The following is a 27,021-nucleotide window of genomic DNA, read 5'->3' as shown; positions in this document are numbered from 1 at the left end:
ATTGTGAGACATTCAGATGACATCAACGATGCGGATAACAGCATGTGTGGAAGGCGGTGATATCAAAAAGGCAATGTGATTTGCTTTGCATTGGTATTGCCTGCAGTGTCAGTATATAGGTTTTGAAATCTGTTGTCAGGCACCGCATAGGGAGATTTCTGTTTAAGTAGAGGGCTCTCAAGGCTGTCTCCTCATTCACCAAATTCCTGGTTGACTTACTCTCCAACTTCCCCCAGCAGATTCCTGCACTGCTGCCTTCTTGAAGTATTTGATTAGCACATCTCAGTTTCAAGAACTAAACTAGGAACTGGAGATACACAGCTCAATTACAACACTATTGTTTGGCCCCTGCCTGTGTTTTCAGCCTCTTCTGGCACATGATCTCATTGTTCTTTGAGAAAACCACAGTGGTTTTCTCAAGTTCTTGATCAAAACCCAAGGCTTTTGCCCATGCTGTTCTCTTGGAATGCTCTTCACCCAAGTAGCTTAAGTCACACCTCACATCTCAGACCTCTTGTCACTTCTTCCCAGAATTTTCAGCTTCCCAGTCTGCTTTAGATTCTTTATTATCACATCCTCTCTGAGAACTGAATTCCTTTGCTTCAGAACATGTAGTTTCTACTTGAACAATCTGACGTATGATTAGAGTAAGGTCTGTCTCCCCTGCTGGACTGGAGTTTCCGTGAGAGCAAGGGATTAACTGTTCATCATTACGTGACCAAGTGTTTGGCATAATTCCTGGCACATAGTCAATGCTCTGAAAAGAACTGCTGAATGAATATGCGAGTCTCTCTAGTAGAGAAGATCACAAGTCAACAGAAGATTATAATACATTATGGTAGATTATGATAAATATTATACGGGATATGCCAGGGATGCAGAGGAAGGCATCTATTAGTTTTGGGTGCAGTGGTTTAAGGGAGGACCTCTGGAGTTGGTGATATAACTTGGTTAATGAAGTTGGAGTCAGATGGGGTAGGGAAGGAGTGCTGAGGGCACATTTTAATCAGAGGGATTAATTAGGGTCAAGAGAAGAGTCTACACTGTGGCATTACTAAAATTAGGAAATGGTAACAAAATGATGGATTTGAAATATATGGGATGTGAATGATGATGGTGTGTATGTTGGAAAGGACGCTTAAGTAAGAGTCTAGCATGCCTGCATGATGGTATCATTCTCCAAGGAAGGGAATACAAGAAATGGGAGGTACTCTGAACTTTTTCTGTGTTTTTGATGCTATTTCCTATCCATCATTTCTAGCAGTTCTTCATTGGGGGTCTCAGATCTCCTGCTACCATGCCTTGGAAGAAATGATTTAACTTCTCTAAGGTACTAGGTTCTTCCTCTATAAAATGGGGATAATAATAGTACCTGTATGATAAGGCTGCTGTTGTGAGAATTACATAAAGTAATACATGTAATACACAGGGTCTGGCACATAGTAAGGACTCAATAATTACAAACTAGTACAATTATCAGTTTTAAACTAGTACTATAACTAGTGTCCCATATAGTTGACAAGACCATTGCCAGCTGACATGGATGGACTTAACCTCTCTAATTTGCAGATTAAAGAGAATGAAAATGATATCCAGAAAGAGCCCAAGATGAAAGGTGAAAACCATCCGCAAACGCTACGATGATCACATACAGTTTTAGCTGTCTTGAGGACTCCTACTGTTCACTCTCTGCTCTTGCATATGGTGACCCCAGTATATTATCATAACTTCCTTTTTCACTTGAGACACTATTGAGAGGGTTGATGAGAACAGGTACCCAGCATAAAGCAATATTAGTGTGTAGGCACCAAAGGAGATCATGAATGATCACTTCTGAGCTGGTGCTAGCACGCCATTCTAAATCTGAAGAAATGTGATCTTTCTTCGAACGAGTGTCTGTTTAACCACCCAATCATACCAGCCTAAGTAATATTAGCTGACGTTGAATTTGAATCCATTAAAGTTTACCATTAAGTCTTTTAAATGAAGCAATGATGAAAACACCAACTAGTATCAGGGATTATAAATAAAATAGATGCACTGGGGAAGGGGAGAATTTTCTGTCCTAGCTCAGCTGGAGATCTTGACTCCATCTGGTCTTGTGTAGTTGGTGTCTGGAATTTCCTTTCTAAATCCACCCCGCCAATTAAGGACCCTAGGTTCCTTTTATCACTTCTTGGGGTTCACCTATGCAGGGTGGAAGGCTAAGGAGGCCTTAGGACACTGGTGGTTATGACTCCTGTTGCACTGTCAGTGTGCAACATGTTAGCTGCTATTCGTGGATCGTCTCCACTGGAAGGCAACCAAAAGGATATGAAGAGTGTGTTGAGCTATTGTGTAAAGTGCTTTCCCGGCTGGCAGCTGGAGAGATGGGTCCATAGGGGGTAACACATCTCTCTGGCAGTAGTGACAGATAGCCTTTGCTCCAGTGGACCACATTTCTCCTACTCACGTGGTCCTTCTTTTCTCCCTCCCTGGGCTCATGGCATCCATATTAGTTTGGGGGCAAAAAAAATCCTAATCCTTCAATTTTCTACCTGAGTTTCTGAATGACTTTTGAACTTAAACACTAAGTATTATTTGGGCCTCTATTCTCTGGTCAGTGGGTAAATTATATCTTGCTGTTTGGGCTGGGAGTAGGCCCTCAAAAATTCAAGGAGCTTGAGAGGATGGAAGAATACATTATTAATTTTTCAAAATAGTACTCATCTGCATAAATTTCTCCATGAGCCTCAGAAGGGGACATGAGTTTTACCACTTCCTTAGGTGAAGTTATCAGAACCTTCCACATAGAAATGGACTGATACCCTCAGCAGCTTCCAGTGCTATTGCAGAAGGACAGGGCTATAGATTTTCCTAGAAGTGTGAAATAGCTCACGAGCCTTGCTCGTTCTTCATATGGACAGCACATTAGTGACACAGGACCCTGAAATCTTGCCTTATCTAGGCTGAAGCCCAGCTAGAGGGATGAGGAGCTGACTCAGATTTAGAACATTTTTTCCCCCTTTTGAAAATAAACAAGAATTGATCAAAGGTGCTCTCATACCAGACAAGAACAGGTCTTTGAAAACACCTGAGCTCTTTGTAGATAAATGGAAATCAATGACTTTGGAGCTGTGTTAGGGAAATTTTCTTGTTGATGAATTTGGAATTCTGTGTAACCAAGTACATTCCAACTAGATAACTGACAAAGATTTGGGATGTGCTACACGATAATTACACACACACACACCATACATGCCGTGACAAATGTTTGCGCAGAGAGTTTTGTATTTCTCAAGTGGTTACAAAGATGGGCTTTACAACGGGACTGACTATATTTAGGTCCAAGTATTTGCACTAAATATACTTTCATATTAGGTTTTCCTCCTGGAAAGGACATCAAAATCCTTAGAAGATTTCTTAGATGATGTCTGGATTCATGACCCAATCCTGTTGAGGAAATCCTGTTGTGAATTATGTCTAAGAACTATAGTTAAATAAAATCACTGTAAGGAGTTGTAATGCATGCGATTTCTATTATGCTCCCCAAACATCCAGTCTCATTACAAAATTTCCTATTTATCTTCTTCCCTTTTGCTGAACGAAATAAAGAAAAGTGGCTAACTAATTGAGTTTGTACGCCATTTATCACTGAGTATGATATATACGTAATTTTCCTCTCCTCTCTCCTTAATACTGGGTATTACTAAACTTTTCATCTCTGCATATATTTGACTGATGAAACATTACATTTCAGGGTTTAATTTACATTTCTTCACTTGAGTGATGTTGAGTGCTTTTTCCATGTTTACCAGCCATTCTTTTACTGAAAGAGTGAAGTATTCAAGATACTTTCTCATGCTAAAAAATATAGGTTAAGACCTTTTTCTTATACTGTGACAGCATTTTGATTTATTGAGTTTTATATGTTGTGTACTCATAGGCCTGCTTGTGCATAGATATTATCTGTAAGGATGCACAGAAGTCTGGTAACGACAGTTCCCTCTGGCGATTAAGGTGCGAGAGGATTAGCAGGAAAGGGGAGGAGAGGGAGGATTACTCTAATTTTGATCCTTTCTTTGCTGTTTTTGGATACATGTATTTGCATTTACATGAGGTTATTACTTTTACATCAAAGAGCAAATTTTTTCCAACAAATTAATTTGCTTATTAACTTGAGAAGAGTAGGAAGATGACTCTGTGAGCCAGAAACCATACATTCCACTGTCTTCAGGGATCAGGTAATTGACCTCAATGTGCCAGAGCCAGGTGTGCAATAGGGAGTGGTGAGGCCTGTGGGAAACTGGAGTGTCCCATCAAAGAGAAAGCAAAGTCAATTTTTACATGACTCTGCCAACCTAAGGAATAGGTCTGATGGTAGTTTCTGCCAGTGGGCTGTCAGTTGGAACTTACTGCCTGAAACTAAAAGAAAAAGGGACACCCACTCCTAGAGGTATGGGAATATCTGAAGACTGAATTCCCACTCTCTTTATCCTGACAAGGAACAAACAGAGAGACAGCCCTTTTATTAGACAGTCTAAAAAGCTTTGTCAGTTCTTATACACCCTTCCTCTCATTCCACTTACTAATATACACTTGGATCCCTTACATACCTGGGCAGGAAGAGGTGCCAAGTAGGGGAGCAAAAGAAAATTTACATAAAATTCAGAAATTGTGCCTAAAAATATCACAATTTTACTAATGATGCCATCAAAGACCTTCCTGTAACAAGAACAGTAAAATCTCCTTTCAGCAATGCCTCATGATGAAACCAGTTGAGCTCAGCCTCCTGTCTATTAAACAAGCCAGAGTCTGCCTTGAAAGAATAAGGCAAGTTTTAAACAGAGACAGTAATGAAGGAACCATACATAGACAGCTACTGTGGCATGTGGCCCTAATCCACTACAGCAATTCGTTATTTTGTTCTTTTATTACGTGTGGACGACAAGTAACAAACGGCAGAACCAAAATAGGTCATCTTCCCTGTCCCCTAAAATGTTAATATGTGTGAATAAAAATAAGGGCTTAAACTTTTCCATACTATATTTCTCTGGAAGGTCTCTAGATGATTTCCGAACTGCAGTTGAGCCTGACGTGTCCCTGAAATATTATAAATCTCATAACTACCAGGACCTGTTGTGCAGTGTTTGGTCAGCCAGTCTTAGGAAAAACACTGAGCTATGGGCAAAGGAATTATCAGTTGGTCTTGGAAGACCTAAAAAGCTTTCCTGGAAACAAAAACAAAAACACAGTCCATAGAGTCTAATACCAGCTTGGCCTGAAGTCCATTTCATGGAACACTGGGTCTGCAGGCTATGAATAAGTGTTACATAGGAGAAGCCTCTGTGATCAAAAATGTTTGGGAAATACCGGACTAAAGTTCTATAAGTTTCTTGTCTGCAGAACTTCTCAGAGCCTTTAATATGCTATCCTATTTTAGAAGGCTAAGAAGGGCCTATTATATGCAATATTTCTCATACATACTTCATGCTATTCTACAGAAAACTGTTGCTGAATTTTGAATTTCCTTCAATTCTCAGACCTTTTTCTCTATCATGACTGTCTCTAGGGAATACAATTGTACGCGGTCAAGAAAATTTTATTATGTATTTTCCAAAGGAGCAACCTTCAGAAGCAATTTTTGTAAAGATTCTGGTACTGGAATCTCAAATAATGCAACTTGAAAAAAAAGTGTCAATCTATGAAATACCCTTTATTTTGTTAAAATTAGTTATACGCTGTGAGACTGAATACAAACAAGTTGTTTGGAAAAATGAATGAAGTCATTTTACGGGTAGGTGTTTTAATATTCCTTCTAAGAGTCCATTGTCTTCTCTCTCTTTTATCCCTTTCTCTCTGGTTTCTCTTTCCCATGCTCCTTTTTTGCATCCCTCTATCTCACTGACTGTGGGTCTCCTTCCCTGTTCTTCTGTTTGTTTTCCTGGGTCTGAGTTCTGCGTATCTTTCCTCGTCTCTTTTGCTCTTGTCTTGGAAACTAAGTCATGATAAGTCAGGAACAAAATATCCTGATAGATTGTGGGGGGGGGGGGGTTCTTCACGGAAATAGCCAGGAGTATGATGCCTTTTTCATTATATTAACTGTACACTGATGGTTAAAAACAAAATAATCTGGGATTTCCGTATCTATCAAACTTAGAAAGTTTTGTGATGTGAGCTGGTCTCTTCCTGCTGCTCTCTCCGGCTGGTAATCCAGTCTAAGTAGACAAGAATACCAGGTAATACTTGCCAGCAACCCGTCACAGAAAGAGTCACAAGTTACACTGAATGAGAAGGGAAGGCCTATCAACTTATCATGGAGATTTTTCTTAATTAGATTGATGCTAAAAATCCACAGTGAATTAAGACCTCCTCTACTAAACAGTAGTTGTAGTGATTTTGTTTTCACGTATTTGTCTAAGTTGGATATATACATACAGTACATGAGAATAAAATCCTAAATAGAGAAAAATGCATGAAAATTTCCCCATCAAACATTTTACCCCCTCATGCCTTAAACAATGACACTTCAATCTTTCTCCAAAACTGAAACCATTATTTACAAAAATGTTTCTAATTGCTCAATGACAATGACCTTAGGAAGGGAAATCAAGCAACCATCTCTAAGACACAGAAAGGGAAGGGGCAGGTATTGCCCAAAGTACTGAATGTTTCCGCAAGTATCCACATGGCCGCACTTTCTCTTCTCACCCAGATATTTTGGCATCTGGCAAGAAAGCCTTTAGAATATAACTCGTGTTTATGTTAGATCCTTGTTTGCCTGTGTTTGAGAAATGGGCGCCTTGGAGTCAGACAGCCCAGGAGGATCTTTTGGCTCTGCCACTACTGGCTATCAGATTTCGAGCAATCTTACAGCCAATCTCTGTGCCTCAGTTTCCTGGCGAGTAAAATGGAAATAATAGAAGGCTACACCTTATGAGGTTGGGGTTAGAATGAAATGAATATACAAACTTGAAGGACTTGGAAAAGTGGTACATGGTAAGCCTTCAAGAAAATGTTAGCCATTATTTTTATTATTGTTATCATTATTATTACTGTTTATATTCAATTATTTTTAAAACTTTGACACTGATACTCTTTTTATGCCACTACAGATCAATTAGAATAATAAAATATAATTTCACAAGCCCCCTAGAAATTCATTTTCATTACATCATCTGCTTGGAAAAATTCTTCCCTTAAATAAACAATTACGTTTGAGTCATCATCTTCTTGTGTGTGACTATTTTATTTTAAATTTAGTCCCTGGAAAGTAATTGGAGATTACAAAAAGACTGTACATTATATTTTTAGTTGGTCTCAACCAAAGATATTGAGTAAGGTGTCTCCCATCTATTTTGGGTTATAGAAATTAATAAAACACAACATCATGTGAATTCTAGTGTAACAACCTATATTCCCTCAGAGTAGCGCTACGCACACATCCAACAGTATAGTGCTTTCTAAAATATCTGCAAATGACTATGCCAAAATTTAAGTTGTTGAGTATGTTTCCTTGGTATTTTCAGCTACTAGGCGACAGAGGATCACTTTTCCACTAAAAGTCCACTCCTTAAAAACTTCTCCAAATATCATGTATTATACTTTTGAATAAGTTGCTAAGATGATACCGCAAAATTTATGTTCCATTTAAAACAATCTGCTCTCAGATTGTGAATCTTAAAACAATCCAATATAAGCTTTTTAAAAAATCCAGCTGTGCCTCTGTTTTCGGAAACACTATAAAAAGGCACCTGACCTGCCATTTCAGAGAAAACCAAATAACAGCAACTGGAACACTTACCATGGGAAATGCACTATGTAGAACAGAATATGTTTAGGACAAACGTGATATATGGATGGTCAACTGCTGTCACAGGTAGAAACTGGTTTCTATCCATTCTTAAAATGAGGAAGGGAAATGCATGATACATCATAAATGTGCCAAAGTGGAGGCAAGAGTTAGATAAATGGTGGTGTATCCACCCCCCGAAATCCTGTGTAGTTATTAACAATAATGTTCTTTAAGAGTATGTATTAAGCTGGAAAATGTTCATATTAAAGGGAACAAGCTGTTGATCAGATAGTACTATAACACTGTAGTTCAATAAAATACGTACTTTGTGAGTTTCTCTTTAATGATGGGTTAAACCTCAAAGAACATATACTTATTTTCTTACAAAGCGACGATAATCTCTGAGCAGTAATATTATGGGTGACTTTAATGTATGGATGTACTTCTGTATTCTTCAAAATTCCTATAATGAACATACATTCCTGAAGAAGACTTACCATCATTAATGATATCCAGGGTAAATAGTTTGAAGCAGCTCCCACAAAAGATAGTGGCTAAAATGCCACTGTATTGAATTCGTATGAAACAAAACTTCATAAAATAATGTCTGTTTCTAAGCATTACCCACAATTATTAGTAAGATAGGAATTGATACCATCATTTAGCGAGCACTTGAGGAGAACCAGACATTATGCAAAGCACATTATACACATGATTTCCTTAGTTCTCACCACAACCCCATGAAGCAGAAGCAATTCTCATTCCCGTCTTACAGATGAGGAAACAGGTTAGGAAGCAAATGTGACTTGCCCAAGGTCATTCTATTAGTAACTGGTACAGCTGGGATTCCACTCATGTCTGCCTAATCTCACAGTTCGTGGTCTTAATAACTACACTGGAATTGTTAATTTATATACCCACTTCATATTTAATTTGCATGTAGAGATCTAGGCCATAAAAAGAGTTTTGATCGAAGTAACACATAGACTTTTCCCACACGTGCCAATGGATTCCAAGATTCTGGAGGAGTAGAATGCTATGGAAATTATAAACAATCACCATAAGACGACAGAATACTCTATACTTCATGGAATTTTGCTCAGAAGACAGACACTAATAGCCTAAACCTACTACACCAAAGGGCTCAGAGTGTCCAAAGTCAACCAAACGTGTCCTGAGAGACAGAATGTTACCACTATGTGGCTTCACCTCTCACAGAAACTTACAGCCAAATGCCATTTTCCCCTCTGCCAGCACAGACAATGCATTGCCTTTGTGTCTTCCACCCAAATCCTGAAGGCAATTCTATTTCTAGATCATTAGTGATAGAAATGAACTGGAAACGAAATGGAGATTTCTAGTTAACAGGCTCAATGCTTTCTTCGGCAGAGACTAGGAGAAATCATCATGGTTTTATAATGTTTATTGGCTTCTAGGGCCAAGAGTTGCTTCCTGTAAGAGGATGCAATGGCTTTTCTAGTCTAGCTGCCTGCCTTTCCTGCAGTAGAGGTGCTTTACTGTGCTGACTGTGATCTAGAATAAGTAAATTATCATGGTGCAAGTTTCTCAACCTCAGCTCCACTGACACTGGGGGAGGGATAAATACTCTGTTGAGGGAGCTGTCCTGTGCATTGTAGGATGGTTAGCAGCTTCCCTGGCTTCTACACACCTGACACCAGGAGCACCCCTCTAGTCGCAAACACTAATGTCTATACCAAATGGCCCCTGAGAATTGGCCTGATTGAGAACCACTGATCACAGTGTATTTCTTTTTTAACATCTTTATTGGAGTATAATTGCTTCACAATGGTGTGTTAGTTTCTGCTTTACAACAAAATGAATCAGTTATATATATACATATGTTCCCATATCTCTGCCCTCTTGCATCTCCCTCCCTCCCACCCTCCCTATCCCACCCCTCTAGATGGTCACAAAGCACCAAGCTGATCTCCCTGTGCTATGCGGCTGCTTCCCACTAGCTATCTACCTTACGTTTGGTAGTATATATATGTCCATGCCGCTCTCTCGCTTTGTCACAGCTTACCCTTCCCCCTCCCCGTATCCTCAAGTCCATTCTCTAGTAGGTCTGTGTCTTTATTCCTGTCTTACCCCTAGGTTCTTCATGACATTTTTTCCCTTAAATTCCATATATGTGTGTTAGCATACGGTATTTGTCTCTCTCTTTCTGACTTACTTCACTCTGTATGACAGACTCTAGGTCTATCCACCTCATTACAAATAGCTCAATTTCATTTCTTTTTATGGCTGAGTAATATTCCATTGTATATATGTGCCACATCTTCTTTATCCATTCATCCGATGATGGACACTTAGGTTGTTTCCATCTCTGGGCTATTGTAAATAGAGCTGCAATGAACATTTTGGTACATGGCTCTTTTTGAATTATGGTTTTCTCAGGGTATATGCCCAGTAGTGGGATTGCTGGGTCATATGGTAGTTCTATTGGTAGAATTTCTCCAAAGAAGATATACAGACTGCCAACAAACACATGAAAGAATGCTCAACATCACTAATCATTAGAGAAATGCAAATCAAAACTACAATGAGATATCATCTCACACCGGTCAGAATGGCCATCATCAAAAAATCTAGAAACCATAAATGCTGGAGAGGGTGTGGAGAAAAGGGAACCCTCTTGCACTGTTGGTGGGAATGTAAATTGATACAGCCACTGTGGAGAACAGTATGGAGGTTCCTTAAAAAAACACAGTGTATTCTTAAACCTGGATTTTTCACATCATTTTAAAAACAGCGTGACCTTCCCATGGTTCAGAGTACCCTATGAGCTTGTCCCTCTAGGTGTGGCTGATTGGGCAAAGATCGACAGATGACCCAAGCTGTGTCAATCACATTCAGTCTTTTTGGAGAAGGCATTTAAGACACAGGAGGCGAGTATACTTGGGCTATACCATGATGCTGAGTGAGATCAGAGTTGGTACCACAGAAATAAAAGCTTCACACAAATCCCTAAGTTGTGGGAGAGCAAAAGTTAAAACCCTTTAAGAGGGAACCTGTCTACAGAGAGGAGAATGAGGGAAAGAAAGAACAAAAACAAAGAAAACAAGAATGGCAGCTGCCTAAATAGTTTATGAATCCTATGAAGTTTGGCTGAATTTCCTGTAACTGGGTTTCCCAGGATTCCTCTATTTTCTTAAAAAAATAAAATTTCTCCTTTCTTGGTCTAGCTTGTGTGTGTTTCCTTTCTAACCACCTCATACTTCATAATGAAAATACATGAGTCAATCTAGAAGGTGTCCTTCCCCCTCTATATCTAGAGGTAGGATCATGGACCCTAAGGCAAGAGATTTAGGTTCTAATTCCTGCTTTGTGACCTGAGCAAGTGAGTCACTTCTCTGAGTCCTGATTTTCTTACGAAGAATTTGAAGATCAGCTCACATTTGGCTCTAAAATTATGAAAGATAAAGATGGGGAAAGACATCTGTGATCGCTTTGAACTTTGGACTCTCTGTTTGACAGGCATATAAAATTGTTTAAAGATGGTGGTCAAGACTTGGTATTAGAGTCAGTTACTTTCGTCTCAAGAGTTAGTACAGCTACAACTTATCAATCATGGGACCAATGGAATAGTGATTAACCCTTCTAAGCCTCAGTTTCCTTCATGTTTAAAATGGGAGGGAAAGTGTATCTGCCCCAGGGGTCCCCGTCTCCAGGTTTTCAAGCCCTTTTCATCCACTCCCATGCTGAACAGATAGGGTTGACTTATATAACCAATGTGATATTGTGAAAACAATGAAGGATAACTTCTGAGCCTCTATCATAAAAGAAAAGGTCACTGTGGCTTCTACATTGTTCTCCTGGGTCACTCACTCTGGGGAAAGCTGCTGCCATGTTGTGAGGACACCCAGCCCCTTTGGAGAGGTCCATGTGGCAGGGCACAGAGGCCAGCTGCCAACAGTTCTGTGAACGGGCCATTTTAAAACCACCCTCCAGCATCAGTCAAGCCTTCAGATCTTGACAGTAACCACGGAAGGGACCCTAAGCCAGAACCATCCAGCTAAGCTAAATTCCTAATCCATGGAAACTGTGAGACAACGTTTGCCGTTTACAGCTGCTAACTTTTGGGGGGAGGGCATAAATTGTTACATAGCAATAGATAACAAAGATGGGGATGTTGGGATGAGTAAATAAAATAATGCATGAGAAATGTTTAGGACAGGGTTTGGTACATGGTGAACTCTCAGGGCACTTCTATCTGTTCATGAATGTATGTGAACCCCTAGAGCAGTGCCTGGCACATAGTAAATGCTCACTAAATATGTGTTGAATGAATGTTAGGTATTATTTTTTCACTACCATTATCATCATCATCATAATCATACATAACCTCGACCCAAAATCAATTCCCAGATGAGTTGGACCCTCAAAATTATAGACTTGAAAAGATTCCTTTACCTTATCTTCTCTACACAATGGTCAACCAACAGCTATTTGAAAATGCCAAAGCCAGAGAAACAAGAATTCAAACTCTATGTAGAGGGCTGGCATTTGTCTAACTTTGCAGCACTTTGGATGCACCTTCTTCATTATCCTGAACCATATTTAGATGAAACAAAACATATATATTATGCACAGTAACGAAGCAGATGAACTCCTAGAGAGAGGTGTAAAGCCAGCTACTTACCATCGACACAGGAAGGTCGGTTTCTTGTCGTTCCAGCCACTTTCCCAGGTAGACAGGAACACTTGACTGTTTGCGATCGCTCCTCAATGCGGTTCTTATTACAACATCTGTGCGCAGCGATCACTTCACATGTCCCTCCTTCTGGCAAGAGAGAAAGAATCAGGACACTGATTAGAAATAATTCAGTGGGCATTCAGGCATGTGAGGGTATGTGCGAAGGGGTTGGGGAAAGTGAGAGAAATAAAAGGAAGAGTTTCTATGAGGTACAGTTACTGTGGGATTCTCTCCCATAACATGTACATATACATGCATACAAGATTATGTACAAGGGATGTCTCATCTTGGAGAAGACAAGCATCACAGCAGTACTCTTTAAATGCAACAAAGAGCACCAATGAAGAGCCCTCAAGAGGCAACACTTCCTGGCTGTACGTACGGAGAGGCAGCGGAGTAGTGAATGCCTGGAGCTAACACAAAATGAAGATGTTACCACATTTAAATGCATTACATTTGGGGAGCTCACCCCTGTGTTATCTTTGCATTTAGAATTCTCTGTACTCCTACTAATGATAAGCGACAGACACTCCAGTGATACAGAACCTGCAGTGGCAAGAAAACTGCCCAGAAATGAGCTCTCCTTCCCAGCACCTGCTCCTCTCAAGCGGGATGAATAGAAAATCTAGTTGTGCAGTCATTTCCCCAGTCCAGATCTCACCCAAGAGGGATAGAAAGAGTCACTGGAGAACATCGTCATGTGCTTTAGATGGAATCTCAAATTACAGAACAAGGCATACGGCTTCACTTCATCGTTACAGGTCAGCCATGCATTTGTCAGAATTTAGTGGCAACTTAGGGTGTGCCACTGTCTGCTAGGTTCTTAACAGGTGCTCTCCCGGGTGTGTCAAATGTCACTGAGATTCAGCTGGATCTTTCCAGACCGCAGGATACCAGCTAAGCCAGTTCTCCAGGGACACAAAAGATACTCCAAGTTATCAGAAACCAGGAATCAACTTTCCTAACATCAAGTTTTGCATTCAGGAAGGATGTTTTTCATTTGACAAGAATGGACCCATAACATTTAGGATCCTTGGCATTTAGGATTCAGTTGGCAGTAATTCCTCAAGCATTTATGAAGCAACCACTGTCCACAAATTACTAGAAGGGATGTGTATCCAGCCTGTACATGGTGAGCACTTAGGAAACATTGTAAAAAAGGAGCAGAGGGAGGGAAGACAGGAGGGAGGGAAGAATTTAAACCCAACACCATCCTATCCTGGGGCACTGGTCTCCTTGCAGGCTACTGGCTGAACATGGCAGGCGTGATCCCTTTTGAGCGTTGCTCTGAAGAATAGTCTCGACAAGCTGAACTAGGTACCACCTAGGACAGTCTTCTAGTGGATCTCTGGCTTATTCTCACCTCTTCCATATCTTTCCCAAATGTTATTTTATCGGCGGCACATTTGACCACCTTATTGAACTCATAATTCCCTTAGCCAGCACGCATGACCTCACTTTGCTCTTCACCATGCCCCGTCCCACACCCCACTGCCAGGGTACCTGTAACTTTCAAATACAGCATATAATTTATTTATTTATTGTACTTATTGTGTGTTCCCCACTGGAATGTAATTTCCTCAAGGACAGGTGTTGTATTGTCTTCCATTAAACATCGTATCGTTATGAGAATTTCAAAAGTGCTTTTAGTACATATTTCATTTAAATTGCAAAGTTGTTCAAAGATAGAAATAGGACGATTGTTACCTGTATTTTTTAGTGAGGATGCAGACTTAAAGCAGCCAAGTGACCTAGCCATAAAACTAATGGTGATAATAAAAGTATTACAGGAGTTAACCATTTATTGACTCTTTACTGTGTAACTGACATCATGGTAGATACCGTATAAACCTTCAATTTACTCTATGCTCTCGAAAGCCCAATGAGCTTATGATTACCTTTTACAGAGGAGGCAACTGAGATCCAGAGCAGCTTAAACATTTGCTCACGTTTCACTTAGCAAGTACCTGGCAGCATCCGGACCAGAATTCAGATCCTCTGACCCCATATGTATGTTCTTTCCCCAGTCCCACCCTGGCACCCATACTGCCATTCCTCTGCAAAGGGACTAGGAATTGACAAGTGCTCCATTTTCATTAAAACCTTGTAAATAAAGTCAATGACCCCAGACCACATCCTCCTCAGGCTCACGGATGATGGATTTGCACCCTGGAAGCCAGAGGTGTTGCTCTAAATAACAAGCTCATCTGGTCTTGACAAGTTGAACTATGGCTCCAATTACACCTGCTGCTCAGATACACCAATGCGGAGCCCAGAACCAGGTCTCAGAGGACCACAGGACCTTGCCATTTAGAAAGTCTGAATGGCGCTGTCATACCCAAATCTCCTGATTCCCAAGGTTTAGACTTGTGACTGACCCAACCCTAGTCAATCAGAGAAATTTAACCTTTCAATCTATTCTAACTACGAACGCCTAGCCCACTGACTTGTAATGACAGAAAGAAAATTAGATCTTTGACAGGAAAAGGCTCACATCTGCAGTCCTTTGATCAGAAGTGTTCAAGTTATGCCTAGTGGGGCTTCACAGATTATCTGAGGGGGCTCAGTTATATCACTGGAGGAAAGGAGAAAGCAACTCTAGATACTTTATTTTTAATATTCACTATAGTACTTCAATGTTTTATTTAAATGTTTATTTTAACATTCAGTATAATCCTGCAAAGGAGTTCCTCTGCTAAGGAAAAAGTGAAAACAACTGTACTTCGCTGCTGATCAGCTCTGAAGCTAATATCAAATGACACGTATTTATTGGATAGATGGATGATTGAACCAGATGAAAAATGAATTACAAATCTGTCATGGATTATTGCACAGTCATTTAACATGGAACTTACAGTTTTTCGAGAAGCTTAGATGTCTTTGCTACGGTAGTGTATAGCAAGCTGGTAAGATATACTCCCCCTTTCCAATTTCTATGTGTTTTTTTATTTCTTGGCTATATCAGAAGCCCACATTTACTTTGGTCCACCCAGGACATAGTGAGAGGCTGATCAAATTCTGTGAAAAGAAATACAATTCTGGACTTCTATAATAACCACAGGGATAAAACTTTTCAAGACCCTCTGGAACTGACTATACAGTCTTATTTACCTATTGGCCCCATCAGTTGGCTGCTTCAGAAAGGAGACTGGAAATCAAAATTTTCCCAGCTTTGGCCCCCATGAAAGGAAAGGGTTAGGTTTGTCATAACCCTTTCTGGGAACTAGAAAATTGTTCTTTTAAATCGATTTTATCTGCATTTTAAGAATTACCTAGTGAACTGTCCTTTCAAAACTAAGTGCCAAGGTTACTGCAGAATCATAATGATAATATTTGTCATGTAAGTGTCTTTCAGTCTTTGGCGCCAATGCCAGTCCATTCTAAATTTTATCTCAGTCCAAGTCAAAATGATTTCAAGATGATCTGTGGCCTCTCAAAGGAAAGTCATTTAAGTGCCCAGAATATTGAGCTTTCCTTTCTTGCTTATGGATTTCTGGAAACTCGCTTCTTTTCTGGATTTCCCTCAGCATCTGTAGATCCAGCAAAGAAGACAGGTGAAGTAACCTACTAGCTGATGGCAGAGAATGTGTCACAAACGTAAGCCAGTGTGGAATTCAGACTTAGCAGGTTGTTGCTTGTATCACCACTTTGTCTATAAAAAACACATCTAAGATGAAATATAAGCAATTAGCCTTCTACCCTAAATCTAGCGTTGGAAGGGGTCGCATTGTTCTTCCAGATTAGGAGGTAAATACAGTAATTATATGACTAATGCAGGCCAATCTGAAAAAGTTACATGCGTTAGATGCACATCAATTTCACAGTTCTCCCTCCACGCAAATTTTTAGAACAGTGGCATTGCTTCCCGCTCCCCTTGCCCATGTTCCCCAGGTGGCAATGGGAGAGTCCCCCGCAGGGAAGCTCCCCCGGGCAGCTCTCCACTTCCCCTGTCTGCTCTTTCTTTTGGATTTGTCAGCACTCTGAGTACATTATCAAAACCGATTTTTAACAGGAAGAGAAAGTTTCTACTACCCAAAAAAAAAAAAAAAAAAAAAAAAAAAGACAGCATTTCAAGATTATTTCTCACAGCAGCAACAGCTGGAGAAGTTAAAAAAAATGCCAAGCCCAATATGCTCCCAGCAATGACCCCTCCTTCCCAATTCAATGCATCACTGTCTTGCCCTGTACAAGTGAGGAAACACAAGAAGATGAATTGCTAAGGATAATATTTCTTTTAAAAAAGAGTTCCCACAGATGACAATTCCATGTCATGATGGAAAGGGAGGATGAGATTAGGAATGACTGTCAGGCAGATGGCTTAAAACTTGAAGGTTGGCGTCCTAAAACAGTTTGCCCCCCAAAATGGACATCTAATAGAAATAGCTTATACCAACCTACCTGATTGCTCTGAGCTATAAACTGGGTCAACCATTTAAAAATGGGCACTTGTGGGAGATTGCTAAGGTCTAATCCTTTTCATCTGCCAGGGAATTTGACGTCCAGTAGTATGTTTTGGTATTGATGTTTTTCCATGACCAAGCATAGCCAAGTGTTTGGAAATTATCACAACACCAAGTTTGCTGGGAAAGAAGACGCTGGGTGAGACTGTAAAGTTGAAATGGAAGAAAATTATCTTTTTTTTTTTTAAACTTAAGTCTAAACTCTGTATTTTGGGGGGAGGGGGGTCCCTGTATTCACTATTCAACTCTTCTTTAGGTGGTCTCCTTGAATCAGATTGTAAGTTAGATTTCCCTGCCATATGATCCTACAATCTCACATAATTATCCCATAATAATATTCACAATGCATTATTTTGGCATTTTTAAAGAATATTTCACTTTTCTTATCTGTACAAGAACAGCAAGTTTTCTGTTTCATTACTCTGTTACTGGGCCCATGTCTGGCCTATAGATATTTGTTGAATGAACCTCTTCCCCAAAGACTAGATTTTGTCCCCGACTGTATGCTCACTTAAGTAAGCCAGACTTTTCTTTTATAGCGCGTCTCCTAATTGGAATGATTGGTTTACTACCTGTCCATCTTGTTGGGCTAGACACTCTTGTGATGGCAGGGACCACATCTTGTTTACTTCTTTATCCCTAGTGCCTGGAGTAATAGTTGACATTCACACATTCGCTAAATTACTGAATAATTAAATGACTGAATAAGGGATAGAAGGAATAAAGGGAAGAAGCAGAGGACGGAAGAAGGAAGGGAAGGAGTGAGATGGGAGAATGAAAGAGGAAGAAAGGAGAAACTAAGAGAAGAAAAAGAAGAGAAGAAAGACTGATTATAAATTAATCCTCTTTGGGGAACTTTTCCTGAGTATCCATTACGTGGTCTTTTCAGAAAATAAACTTGAATGATAAATCTAGCTTTTGCAAAGAAGTGACGGACCTTCAAATACACCTTCCAGAAAAATCAGCTTGGAACTCTCATTTGGGGGAGAGCCAGACTGTACAAAGGAAAAGCTTTTCATTCTCAGTGAAATGACTGGAAAATGAAAGAGCAATTTAGAGTAACCATAAGGAAACTTCTGTCCTCATTAATAGCTAAGCCAGGATATATCTGCTTATCGTCGAAGCGGACTTTTAGAGGACATGAATAAAATGTGATTAAGGAATGTTAAGATTGACATGATAATCCGGATCCTTGCCTTTTCACTTTATTGCAAATGGTTCCTTTCTTTAAAAGCTGTTAAGTGTAAGGAAAAGCACAGGTTTGTTGAGATTCACTTTTGTAGGACTTCTTGATCAAGGCCTTATAAGTAGCTCTCTTGGAATCTATTGTAGCGGATGTCAGAAATGGATATTTAGGACTGTGTTAAAAATGCTTTATTGACCCACTGGACTGGAAGGAAGCTCCAGGTGTCTTTGTAAATCATTGACAAGAGAGACACTGATGGATCTTTAAGCATGCCTTGGTCGAGGAGGGCAAAATGGCCACTTGATTTTTTTATGTTTGAGATTAAACAAATTACCATCTCCTCTGTCCTAGGGTTCTGGCGTATATTCAGGATAGACAAATATAGGAAAAAGAAACAACTACTGGGGTAGACAACCATGTTTTAGGCAGTATAGCATAATGAATACAATAAAATATTGTAGAATCAGGGCCCCAAAGTGCAAGTCCTAAATCAGCTTCCTGTTTTTCTCCATTCTATGTCTCAAGGTTCTCCTCTGTAAAATGTGGATAATAATAGCATTAACTTATTAGGGTTGTTTTGAGGACTAAATGGGTATGAGAAATGAATAAGTATAGACAAACTGATTATAATAATACTTGCCTCAAAGTAGGCACTAAACTATATTCTGCTGTTAGTAATACTATTGGGATCATTATCTTTGACTAGATCAGAATTACTTGTGGAAACATATTGGACTCTTCGAAATTTTTTCCCTCTTTTGACCAACATGGACCATTCCCCACACCCATCTCCTTACTCTTACCCCAAGGCCAGTGGTGGGGGAACAACATTTAGACCTCACCAGTCCCTTGAGATAAGATTGCTAAAGGTACTGTATAATACAGTAGACTCAACAAGCATCCCCCAGATTTCCCCTTTATAGTTTTTAAAGAAGAAAATGGCTCAAACATTGGATATGTTCGAACTCCTACTGTAGAAATCATTTTTAATAACTGCTCTAACAACATGGAAATATATTTTACTCGAAGATATACCAATGAGGTTACAAGAAGAACATTCTTGAATCTTTACTGATCTTTATATACTACAGAACTTTTACTTGTTTCCAGGCAGGATGCCTTGGATGGCATTAGGGAGGGGAACCCAAGTAATGGTTTGGGCATCAGACTGGCATTGTGCTATTCTCAGATCTGCTGGAGAATCTGTGTTAAAATAAGGCTGAAAATGTAACATCTCCTCCTGTGTATTTTTTGCCCCCAAATTTGTTTGCCTGATCTGGATCTGCTGTCAATCCAATGCAAATTAATGCAGTCACTGAAACAGCTTATTGCCCAGTAGGGAAAGCCACTGGAAGGCTGGGTGGGACATTCACCCTGGATGTTGATGTAAGTTTCTGGTAACTAAATCACAGTATCAGTGCCCTTCAGCTTCCCTGGGTTATGATCTCAAATAAATAAATCAAATTCTATTATGGTGATTAGGGAAAGAGTTGGAATGAAACACAGCTTAGAAAGATAGCTATGTCCACTCTTCCCCTCTGAGGTGCAACATTCTCAATCTAAATCCTGCTAGGATTTCTCCCAACTCTATCCTTACACCGACATCACTCATCCAGCTGGGTGAGAGTTTATCAGGTTTTCCTTTTCTATTGCTAGCCTTCAAGGCTGAGAGCAATATGCAAACAGTTTCTTGAATAGAAACAGGCAACCCTGTTCTACAGAAGCCACACCTCTACGTATATTAATTTCTTTTAAATTACCTGAAATACTGACATGAAAGGTTGATTATATGAATATATAGATGTTATCTGAAATAATCAACATCATTTGAGCTACTAGCTGGGTGACTTGGAGCAAGATGTAACCTCTAAGCCCTGGTCCCTTGTAAGTAAGATGCCAAACTTAAGGCATGTTCTGAGGATTAGAGACTGTGTATCAACAGTAATTAATACACTGGGCAGGACACAGTAGGTCCGCTCTAAATAAGAGCTGACATTCTTCTTATTGTTAACCTAAAAAACGAAACCCAGTTTCAAAGACAATACTGGAGACAGTGATGTCTGACATGAGTTCTGATGGAAGGACAGAATTCTGAAAGGCTGGAAAATGGAGGCATTTACTTGTCAAGCTCCAAGACCCCCCGTCAAATGTCTGAACTGTCTGTGCAATGATGGGTGGTCGAACGTGCTTTCTCCTTTGCATCCCTGCCTCAGCTACTCTTATGTCTTTATTCATTTTTCTTCCTGATATTTATTTAATGGCATACAAGCAGTAATACACTCTGAAAAGGAAGCCCAATAATAATTACAAACTTAAAATTCTCTATTGTTCTATTATCCTGCACGGGTAAGTGTAATGGATGTTAAAAGGAACATGGGTGGTGATGATACACCATCTCCATTATTGAAACGTGAATGGACAGCAGGCAATGTGGTGACTCAAAATCCATCACCTCTAAACCATAACTGTTTTATGACATTTTTTCCTCCAGCTAAACAAAAATACATGCTATGGAACAACATTCCTGAGTTGGCTTAGAAGCAAAGACAAGAAGATCAAGATAAAATCTGAGATAATCTAGGGAGAAATGACTGTGAAATACTATCCCCAGAAAGAAACATTTTCACTTTAGGTTCTGATGATCCCTGGTGGGTCCTCTTGCTGAGTCTTAAACTGATCTTAAATTCTAAGTCCTTACTTTGGTACCCACAGGAGAACCACATGAAAATCCATAGATATTAGCTTTTACTTCCGTCTATGGTCTAATTACTCTCAAACTCCTAAGTGAGTTATCAAGTGTTATGGAAATCTGTTATACAAACACTAAAATTAGCATTTTGCTTGTGTCTACTGAATTCTATAATTAAGGGTTTTGTAAGGCAGGGGTCTCTACGATATCAATGGCTGGGACTTTTCTAAGTCCTAGAGGATCCATGTGCGGTAGGATGGTTAAGAGCATAGCACTTGAGACTGGATTTTGGAGCCATATTTAATTGACTGGATTTAAATGCTGCCTGCACCCTTTGTGAGCTGTATTATCTCAGGAAAAAACATTTAAGCTTTCTATTCTTAGCTTCCTCATCTGTAAAATGGGGAAAATAATACTTTCATGATTAAGTTGCTGTGAGGATCAGTGAGTAAACACTTGCAGTGCACTTAGAACAGTGCCTGAAGTTTAAGAACAAGGCAAGTGTTTGCTATTATTAATTTTAGCTGTTGTGGCCATTAGGGCTTCCCAATGACTATCTCTGGCTCTCTTCCTCTGGGCTTACGGTAGTTCCTAGTTCCCCTGTGGGAGGTGGGTCCATATGACTATTTCTGTGTTAAAGGAAGTGATGTGTGACTTACATACCAAGCTTTTAATTCCTTATGGAAGATTCTCCCGGGTTCTCTTCCTGCTGGTGTGGTAACCAGAAGTAATTTAGATCAGGGATCAGCAAACTTTTTCTATAAAGGTCCAGGTAGAAAATATTTTTGGTTTTGTTGGTCATCTGATCTCTGTGGCAACTACCAAACTCTGCTGTTGGAATACGAAAGCAACTACAAACAATACATAAACAGAAGTGTGAGTGTGTGCCAATAAAATGTTATGTACGGAAACCGAAACTTGAATTTCATGTTAATTTTTAGGTGTCACAAATATTCTCCTTTTGATTTTTTCCCAGCCTTTGAAAAACGTAAAGATCATTCTTAGCTCATGAGCTATAAAAAACAAATGGCGAGCCAGATTTGGCCTACGGACCATAGTGTGTCCACCCCTATTTTGGTTATTGGCTTCCCCCCCCCCCCCCAGTTCTAGTTCCTGGGTAACTCCTTCAAACACAACCCCTCTGATGAACCACAGTGGGCATGTTGCTTGATCAAGAAATAAACCTTCATCGTTTTAAGCCAATGAGAGTTGGGGCCGGTTTGTTATCGAAGCTTAACACAGCCTAATCTGACTAATATATTATTCTTTAAGGTGATGAGAATAAAAGAGGTATATTACCCCCTCAAGAGTGCTTAAATAGGTTCCGTAAATATGTTTAACAATAACTAGGGTGGAACCAATCCAAGGCTTTTACCCGGGAAGGGAAGTATAGTCTTTCAAATCGATGCCTTCCATGAAGAACTGGAATGAGATACAGCAGCTCAGCTTCCTCCTCTGTGCAAATGCGCCATCCAAGCCAAGTATCTGGCCCTTGTCATCTGGGTGTTTTATTGGTTTAGCTGAGAGGTAATCATGAAAGTATATATTTCTTTATATCATGAGATAGTGCCTCTCCTCCACAGCCACAGAGATCAGAAAACACACATTTAGGGGAAAGAAGGCAAACAGAAACTGATTTGTGTTACACACTGTAGAAGTCATTAACTATGACTCAGGTAGAAAAACTTATTACTTCTCTTTTTGACAGTGATGACAATTTAATAGTATTTGACTCTGCCACGTTACATAAAGCGTCTGGAGGCATTGGAAAGGACTGTTTATCAAGGTGATAAACAAGGTTTCATTTCCTTCCTGGCTGCATGGACGTGATCAGAAGTCTAAGGCCGTCCGAAATCCCTTAGCCTGGCCACCAGGCAGACGTTAAGCTACTTGGGACCATCTGCGCTTGAAATGAGCTTCACTTAATGGACCTGCTGGATCAGGTCAGCACTAAGGAAGGAATGTTTGCATGAGTACCTGAGCACTGGGGCATTCAGTGTGGACTTGGGGGCTGAGGGAAGGGTATTAGTCCTACTAAAACTCTGCTCTCTGGGAATCTCATATTCACTAATTTCAAAACATACAGCCAGTTTTGCCTTCTGATTTGGGTAAATCAGGCTGGATAAATTCTCAGCATGCTGGGAATAGAATGAGTTTGTATGGGTGAGTATAATAAAAAACACTTACAAAATAAGTGTTTGTTCTTAGTATTGTTATCATTATTATTAACTGTGGGAGTCATTAATGCCATTAGTCAATTCTACTTTGTAGTAGTTCTCTATTCTTTTTACCTGTCCAGCAAACACTCCCACTTCTACTGGTGACTGCTTCCTTGTTTTCCTTATGGAGCCAATGGCCTTGTTCCCCATTCTCAGCTCATGGGGTCTTGAAGTTGTTGGTTCTATCCCTGATCCAGAAGAGAGCACAAGACTCAAGACTAGCTTAGTGGATTATGCACTCTCTAGGGACCAAGCGAGTGCTACAAGGGCTGGTACCTAGCTCAAGCTGTACACAGTGAGATCTAATAGTAAAACATTTATTCTTGGGAAAATATAGTTTTTTTTCCTACAAGTGTTTCTGATGAAAAGATATAAATCTGGAGCTTGCCACTATCTTAGTACTATGACAGAAAAATGTGCAAATGAATGGAATCAACAAAGAGGGAAGCCAAGTGGAAAAGCAGAGTGCTTCCTGCCATGATTGTTAGCGCTACTTGATATAGCTGTGCCTGAAGCTGGTAGCTGAACTTTAGCCAAAAAACACCTTATTTTAAAAATTGAGTTTGAATTATTTTTTCTACTACTTGCAATAAAGAGTCATGAAGTACAGTTATACTAAGGGCATTAAGAAGATTTTCTGCAATTTTCTTTTCTTCTTTTCTATAAATTTTATTATATGGAGGACCCTATGGTAGTTACCAAAATTAAACCAGATATCACCCTATCTAAATGCCACCTCCTGAGGGAAACCTTCTGTAACTTCCCTTATTACGTCATTCACATCTTCTCCCTCCCATTCCAGACTCTCAGAGCACTGTGACCTTTTCCACTTCAGCCCATCCCCAACTGAAAGTTTACATGTGTTTGTTAAATACTTTTTATCATTGTCTACTTCCTGTAATAAGTAAAAAGCCCTGTGAGGCAGGGACCATATCTGTTGTCAATGATCATGTTATCCTGAGAACCCCACACAAGAACTAACTGGGGAAAACAATGTTGCACACTCAGTACTTATTATCTTCTTTTTCAAAGAGCTAGATCAACAATTTTGAGCAGAGTGGCTATACACCCACACATTCAAAAATATTTTTCTATTCCTCTTATAGCTATGATGGACACATGGCAAAGTTCTTGTCAATGAAAGGAAAATAACTATAAATGAAAATCTGCTGAGGTTATCTAGAAAGACTTTGCTTTCCTTACGTAACACTTGCCCCTTCTTATACCATTTTTTGCTTCTTCCTGTCCGAAATGCAGGCTTGAAGGCTGGAACTACAGCAGCCATTTTGTGCCAGTGAGAGAAAGGAAGGTCAAAGTTGAAATCACAGAGATTTTAACTTTGAGAGTGTTGGGTAACTGAGCCAAAGTCGCCAAATGAACCTCCAGAATTTCTATTACATGAGAAAAAATAAATGCCTGCTAATTTGCTTAACCTAGTTGAGATGTCTATTACCTGCAACCAAATGTAGTCCTGATATATTGGTACATGTTACGATTTTGATAAATACTTTTAAAATGTATGAGTAAATGAAAGGAAGGAAGTATCCTTGGCTTCAAAGATCTAGTCAGAAAGTTAAGACAGAGAAAATAAAAATGAATGATTCAAAGTAGAAAGTGATAAATGTCATGAGAGTGTAGACTCTCTCCATTATTGGAGTTTACGAAGAATTAGAAGATACTACCTTTATCCTAATGGATTCAGAAAGACTTGTTGGAGTAAAAGAATTTGATTCAGGACTTTGGTCCTTCAAGGATGATCTGTTCTTGTGGTGACAGGAGATGGACACTTTAGGTTCAGAGAATAAGGTGAGCAAACAGCTAAAGATGGGACCTGTGACAGACTCTAGAGCACCCCCTCTTCATGCTCTGTCTAATCCCCTCCCCTAAGTGAGGGTGGTACTTCTAGAATATAGACTATGGAACAGAGTAGAGCAAAAGTGATAGGATGTCACTTCTGTGGTTAGGTTATATATGTGGCAAGGATGATGTGCTATCACTCCCATAATTATCTTTTATCTCTATCTCTATCTGTATCTCTGTCTGTATCTGTATCTCCATCTCTATCAAGTCTTGTTAGCATGCATTAGAGGGACTTTATTTTCAATACTGGCTTTGGAGAAATGAGCTGTGAGAGGGTCTATGGAAATGTCCACATGGCAAGAAATTGCAGGTGGCCTCTAAGAGCTGGGGGTGGCCTCTGGTTGGGAGTCATACAACAGCAAAGACATGAACTCTGCCAACAATCTAAAGGAATGTGGAAATGGGTATTTCCTCAGTGGATCCTCTGTGGGGAGTCTATGTGTCCGTCAACTCATACCCACCTAGTACACTTTTCCTCAAATGTTTAGGGATTAGTTAGGTAATTTCAGGTAAAAATCTCTACTGCATTTGATATCAGATCTCAGTTACCAAGGACATCTAAAAATCAAGATCATTCATAATATCTAAACAAGTATGAAAACACACATTTTGGTCTTCCCTGAACAATCAGATTGCTCAGGGAAGAAAAGAACATAACAGGTTTACTTTATTGAGACATAATTATTTGTTCTCTTTACTGTTGTGAGGATAAGATAATGGAATATCACATTACAGGGGTTCAAGTGTTGTTGGTTCCTTAGAGGTGGAATAAAAAGCAGAAGCAATGAAGTTCTCTTAAAAATCTCACTTATATAGACTTTGTTTCTGGAGATGCACTTTGGTTTTGTGATTACCCTGAGAGTCCTTGGCTGGAATATTGGCTTTATGTCTTACTGACTGGAAAATTTCGACATGTCACTTAAACTTCCTGACCCTTAATTTACTTGTCTGTAAAATGGAGGTAATTGTAACTATCACTTTCTGTAGTTAAAACCTGCTGTTTCTGCTTGCCTATGTTTCATTCTCTCTTCTGAAAACAGCATGTCAGGTTTTCTTTGGGAGTAACAACCCCCAGCTTATTTTTAGTCCATGCAGGGCAGGTGAACAAAAGCTCCAGGGGTGGGATTGTGACCTAGACCTGGCCAATCGGCACAGTCTTTCCACAGCCACAGAGATTGGTCTGCAGATGGGCTTGTCATCCAATTTGGTTCAATCAAACTGAACCTGAGGCTAAGTGGAAAAACTGAAAAAAAGTTTTCTTTCTGTTGTACTAGAAGATGCAAGCTGAGCTCTTCAGAGATCCTGCGTGAGACTGAGTTGACATGGAGAACAGTGGAGACAAGTGATAGAGAGGGAGCCGGCCCTCATGATACACTTGAGCTGCTAGATCTAGCACTGCTGGCTCTACCTCTGAACTCTTTCTTTAAATGTGTCAGTACATTATCTTCCTTTTATTGTAGTGGCTTTAGCTATTTAGAATTCTGTGCCATTTTTTCTTCATGCCACATCTCCAGGTCTCTGACAGCAACTGGTATCCAACGGTTCAATTCAATTCAATTCTGACACTACCTGGAGTTAGTGCAGACCCCACGGGTTGAAGGGCTCAGTCCTACAACACTGATCTCACTTCAGATAACAGTTGCAAATGGGGTGCCCAAACCTCTTGTCCTTCTGCCAAACTTGGTGATAAATTCAGGAGTTCTCATGACCCCTCAGGTTCAATAACTTGTTAGAATGGCTCACAAAACTCAGGAAGGCAGTTTACTTATGCTTATTGTTTTATTATAAAGGATTTAACTCAGGAAGAGCCAAAGAGAAGAGATGCATAGGACAGGTATGGTCGGGATGGGGTGAGGGGTGGGAAATGGAGCTTCTGTACCTGCTGTAGGTGCTGCCACCTCCCAGCGCCTCAGTGTGTTCAACAACCCAGAAGCTCTCAAAACCCTGTCATTTTAGGGAGGTTTTATTACCTGGCCATGATTGATTTAAATGACTAGCCATTGGTGATTAACTCAACCTCCAGCCCTGCTTCTCTCCAATTCTTTAACTATGCCTTGGTCTTTCTGGTCATCAGCTCTGGTCCTGAAACTATTTAGGGATCCCTGGTCATCTCATT

General features: G+C 39.9%; 1 protein-coding gene across 6 annotated transcripts in view; it reads right to left on the bottom strand.

Annotated features, from left to right (window-relative positions):
• TAFA1 (TAFA chemokine like family member 1) overlaps positions 1-27,021 on the bottom strand; it is a 770,352-nt gene that overhangs the window by 95,009 nt on the left and 648,322 nt on the right. For 5 of the 6 annotated variants that reach the window (XM_067755143.1, XM_067755139.1, XM_067755140.1 and 2 more), the window contains one exon: positions 12,438-12,578. In XM_067755143.1, the coding sequence (XP_067611244.1) occupies positions 12,438-12,578 (141 nt within the window). The remainder of the gene's footprint in view (positions 1-12,437; positions 12,579-27,021) is intronic. The other variant, XM_067755144.1, reaches the window with a different exon arrangement.

This window comes from Pseudorca crassidens, chromosome 10 (assembly GCF_039906515.1).
Source record: "Pseudorca crassidens isolate mPseCra1 chromosome 10, mPseCra1.hap1, whole genome shotgun sequence".
Lineage (NCBI taxonomy): Eukaryota > Metazoa > Chordata > Mammalia > Artiodactyla > Delphinidae > Pseudorca > Pseudorca crassidens.
This window is presented reverse-complemented; position numbering and strand designations above follow the sequence as displayed.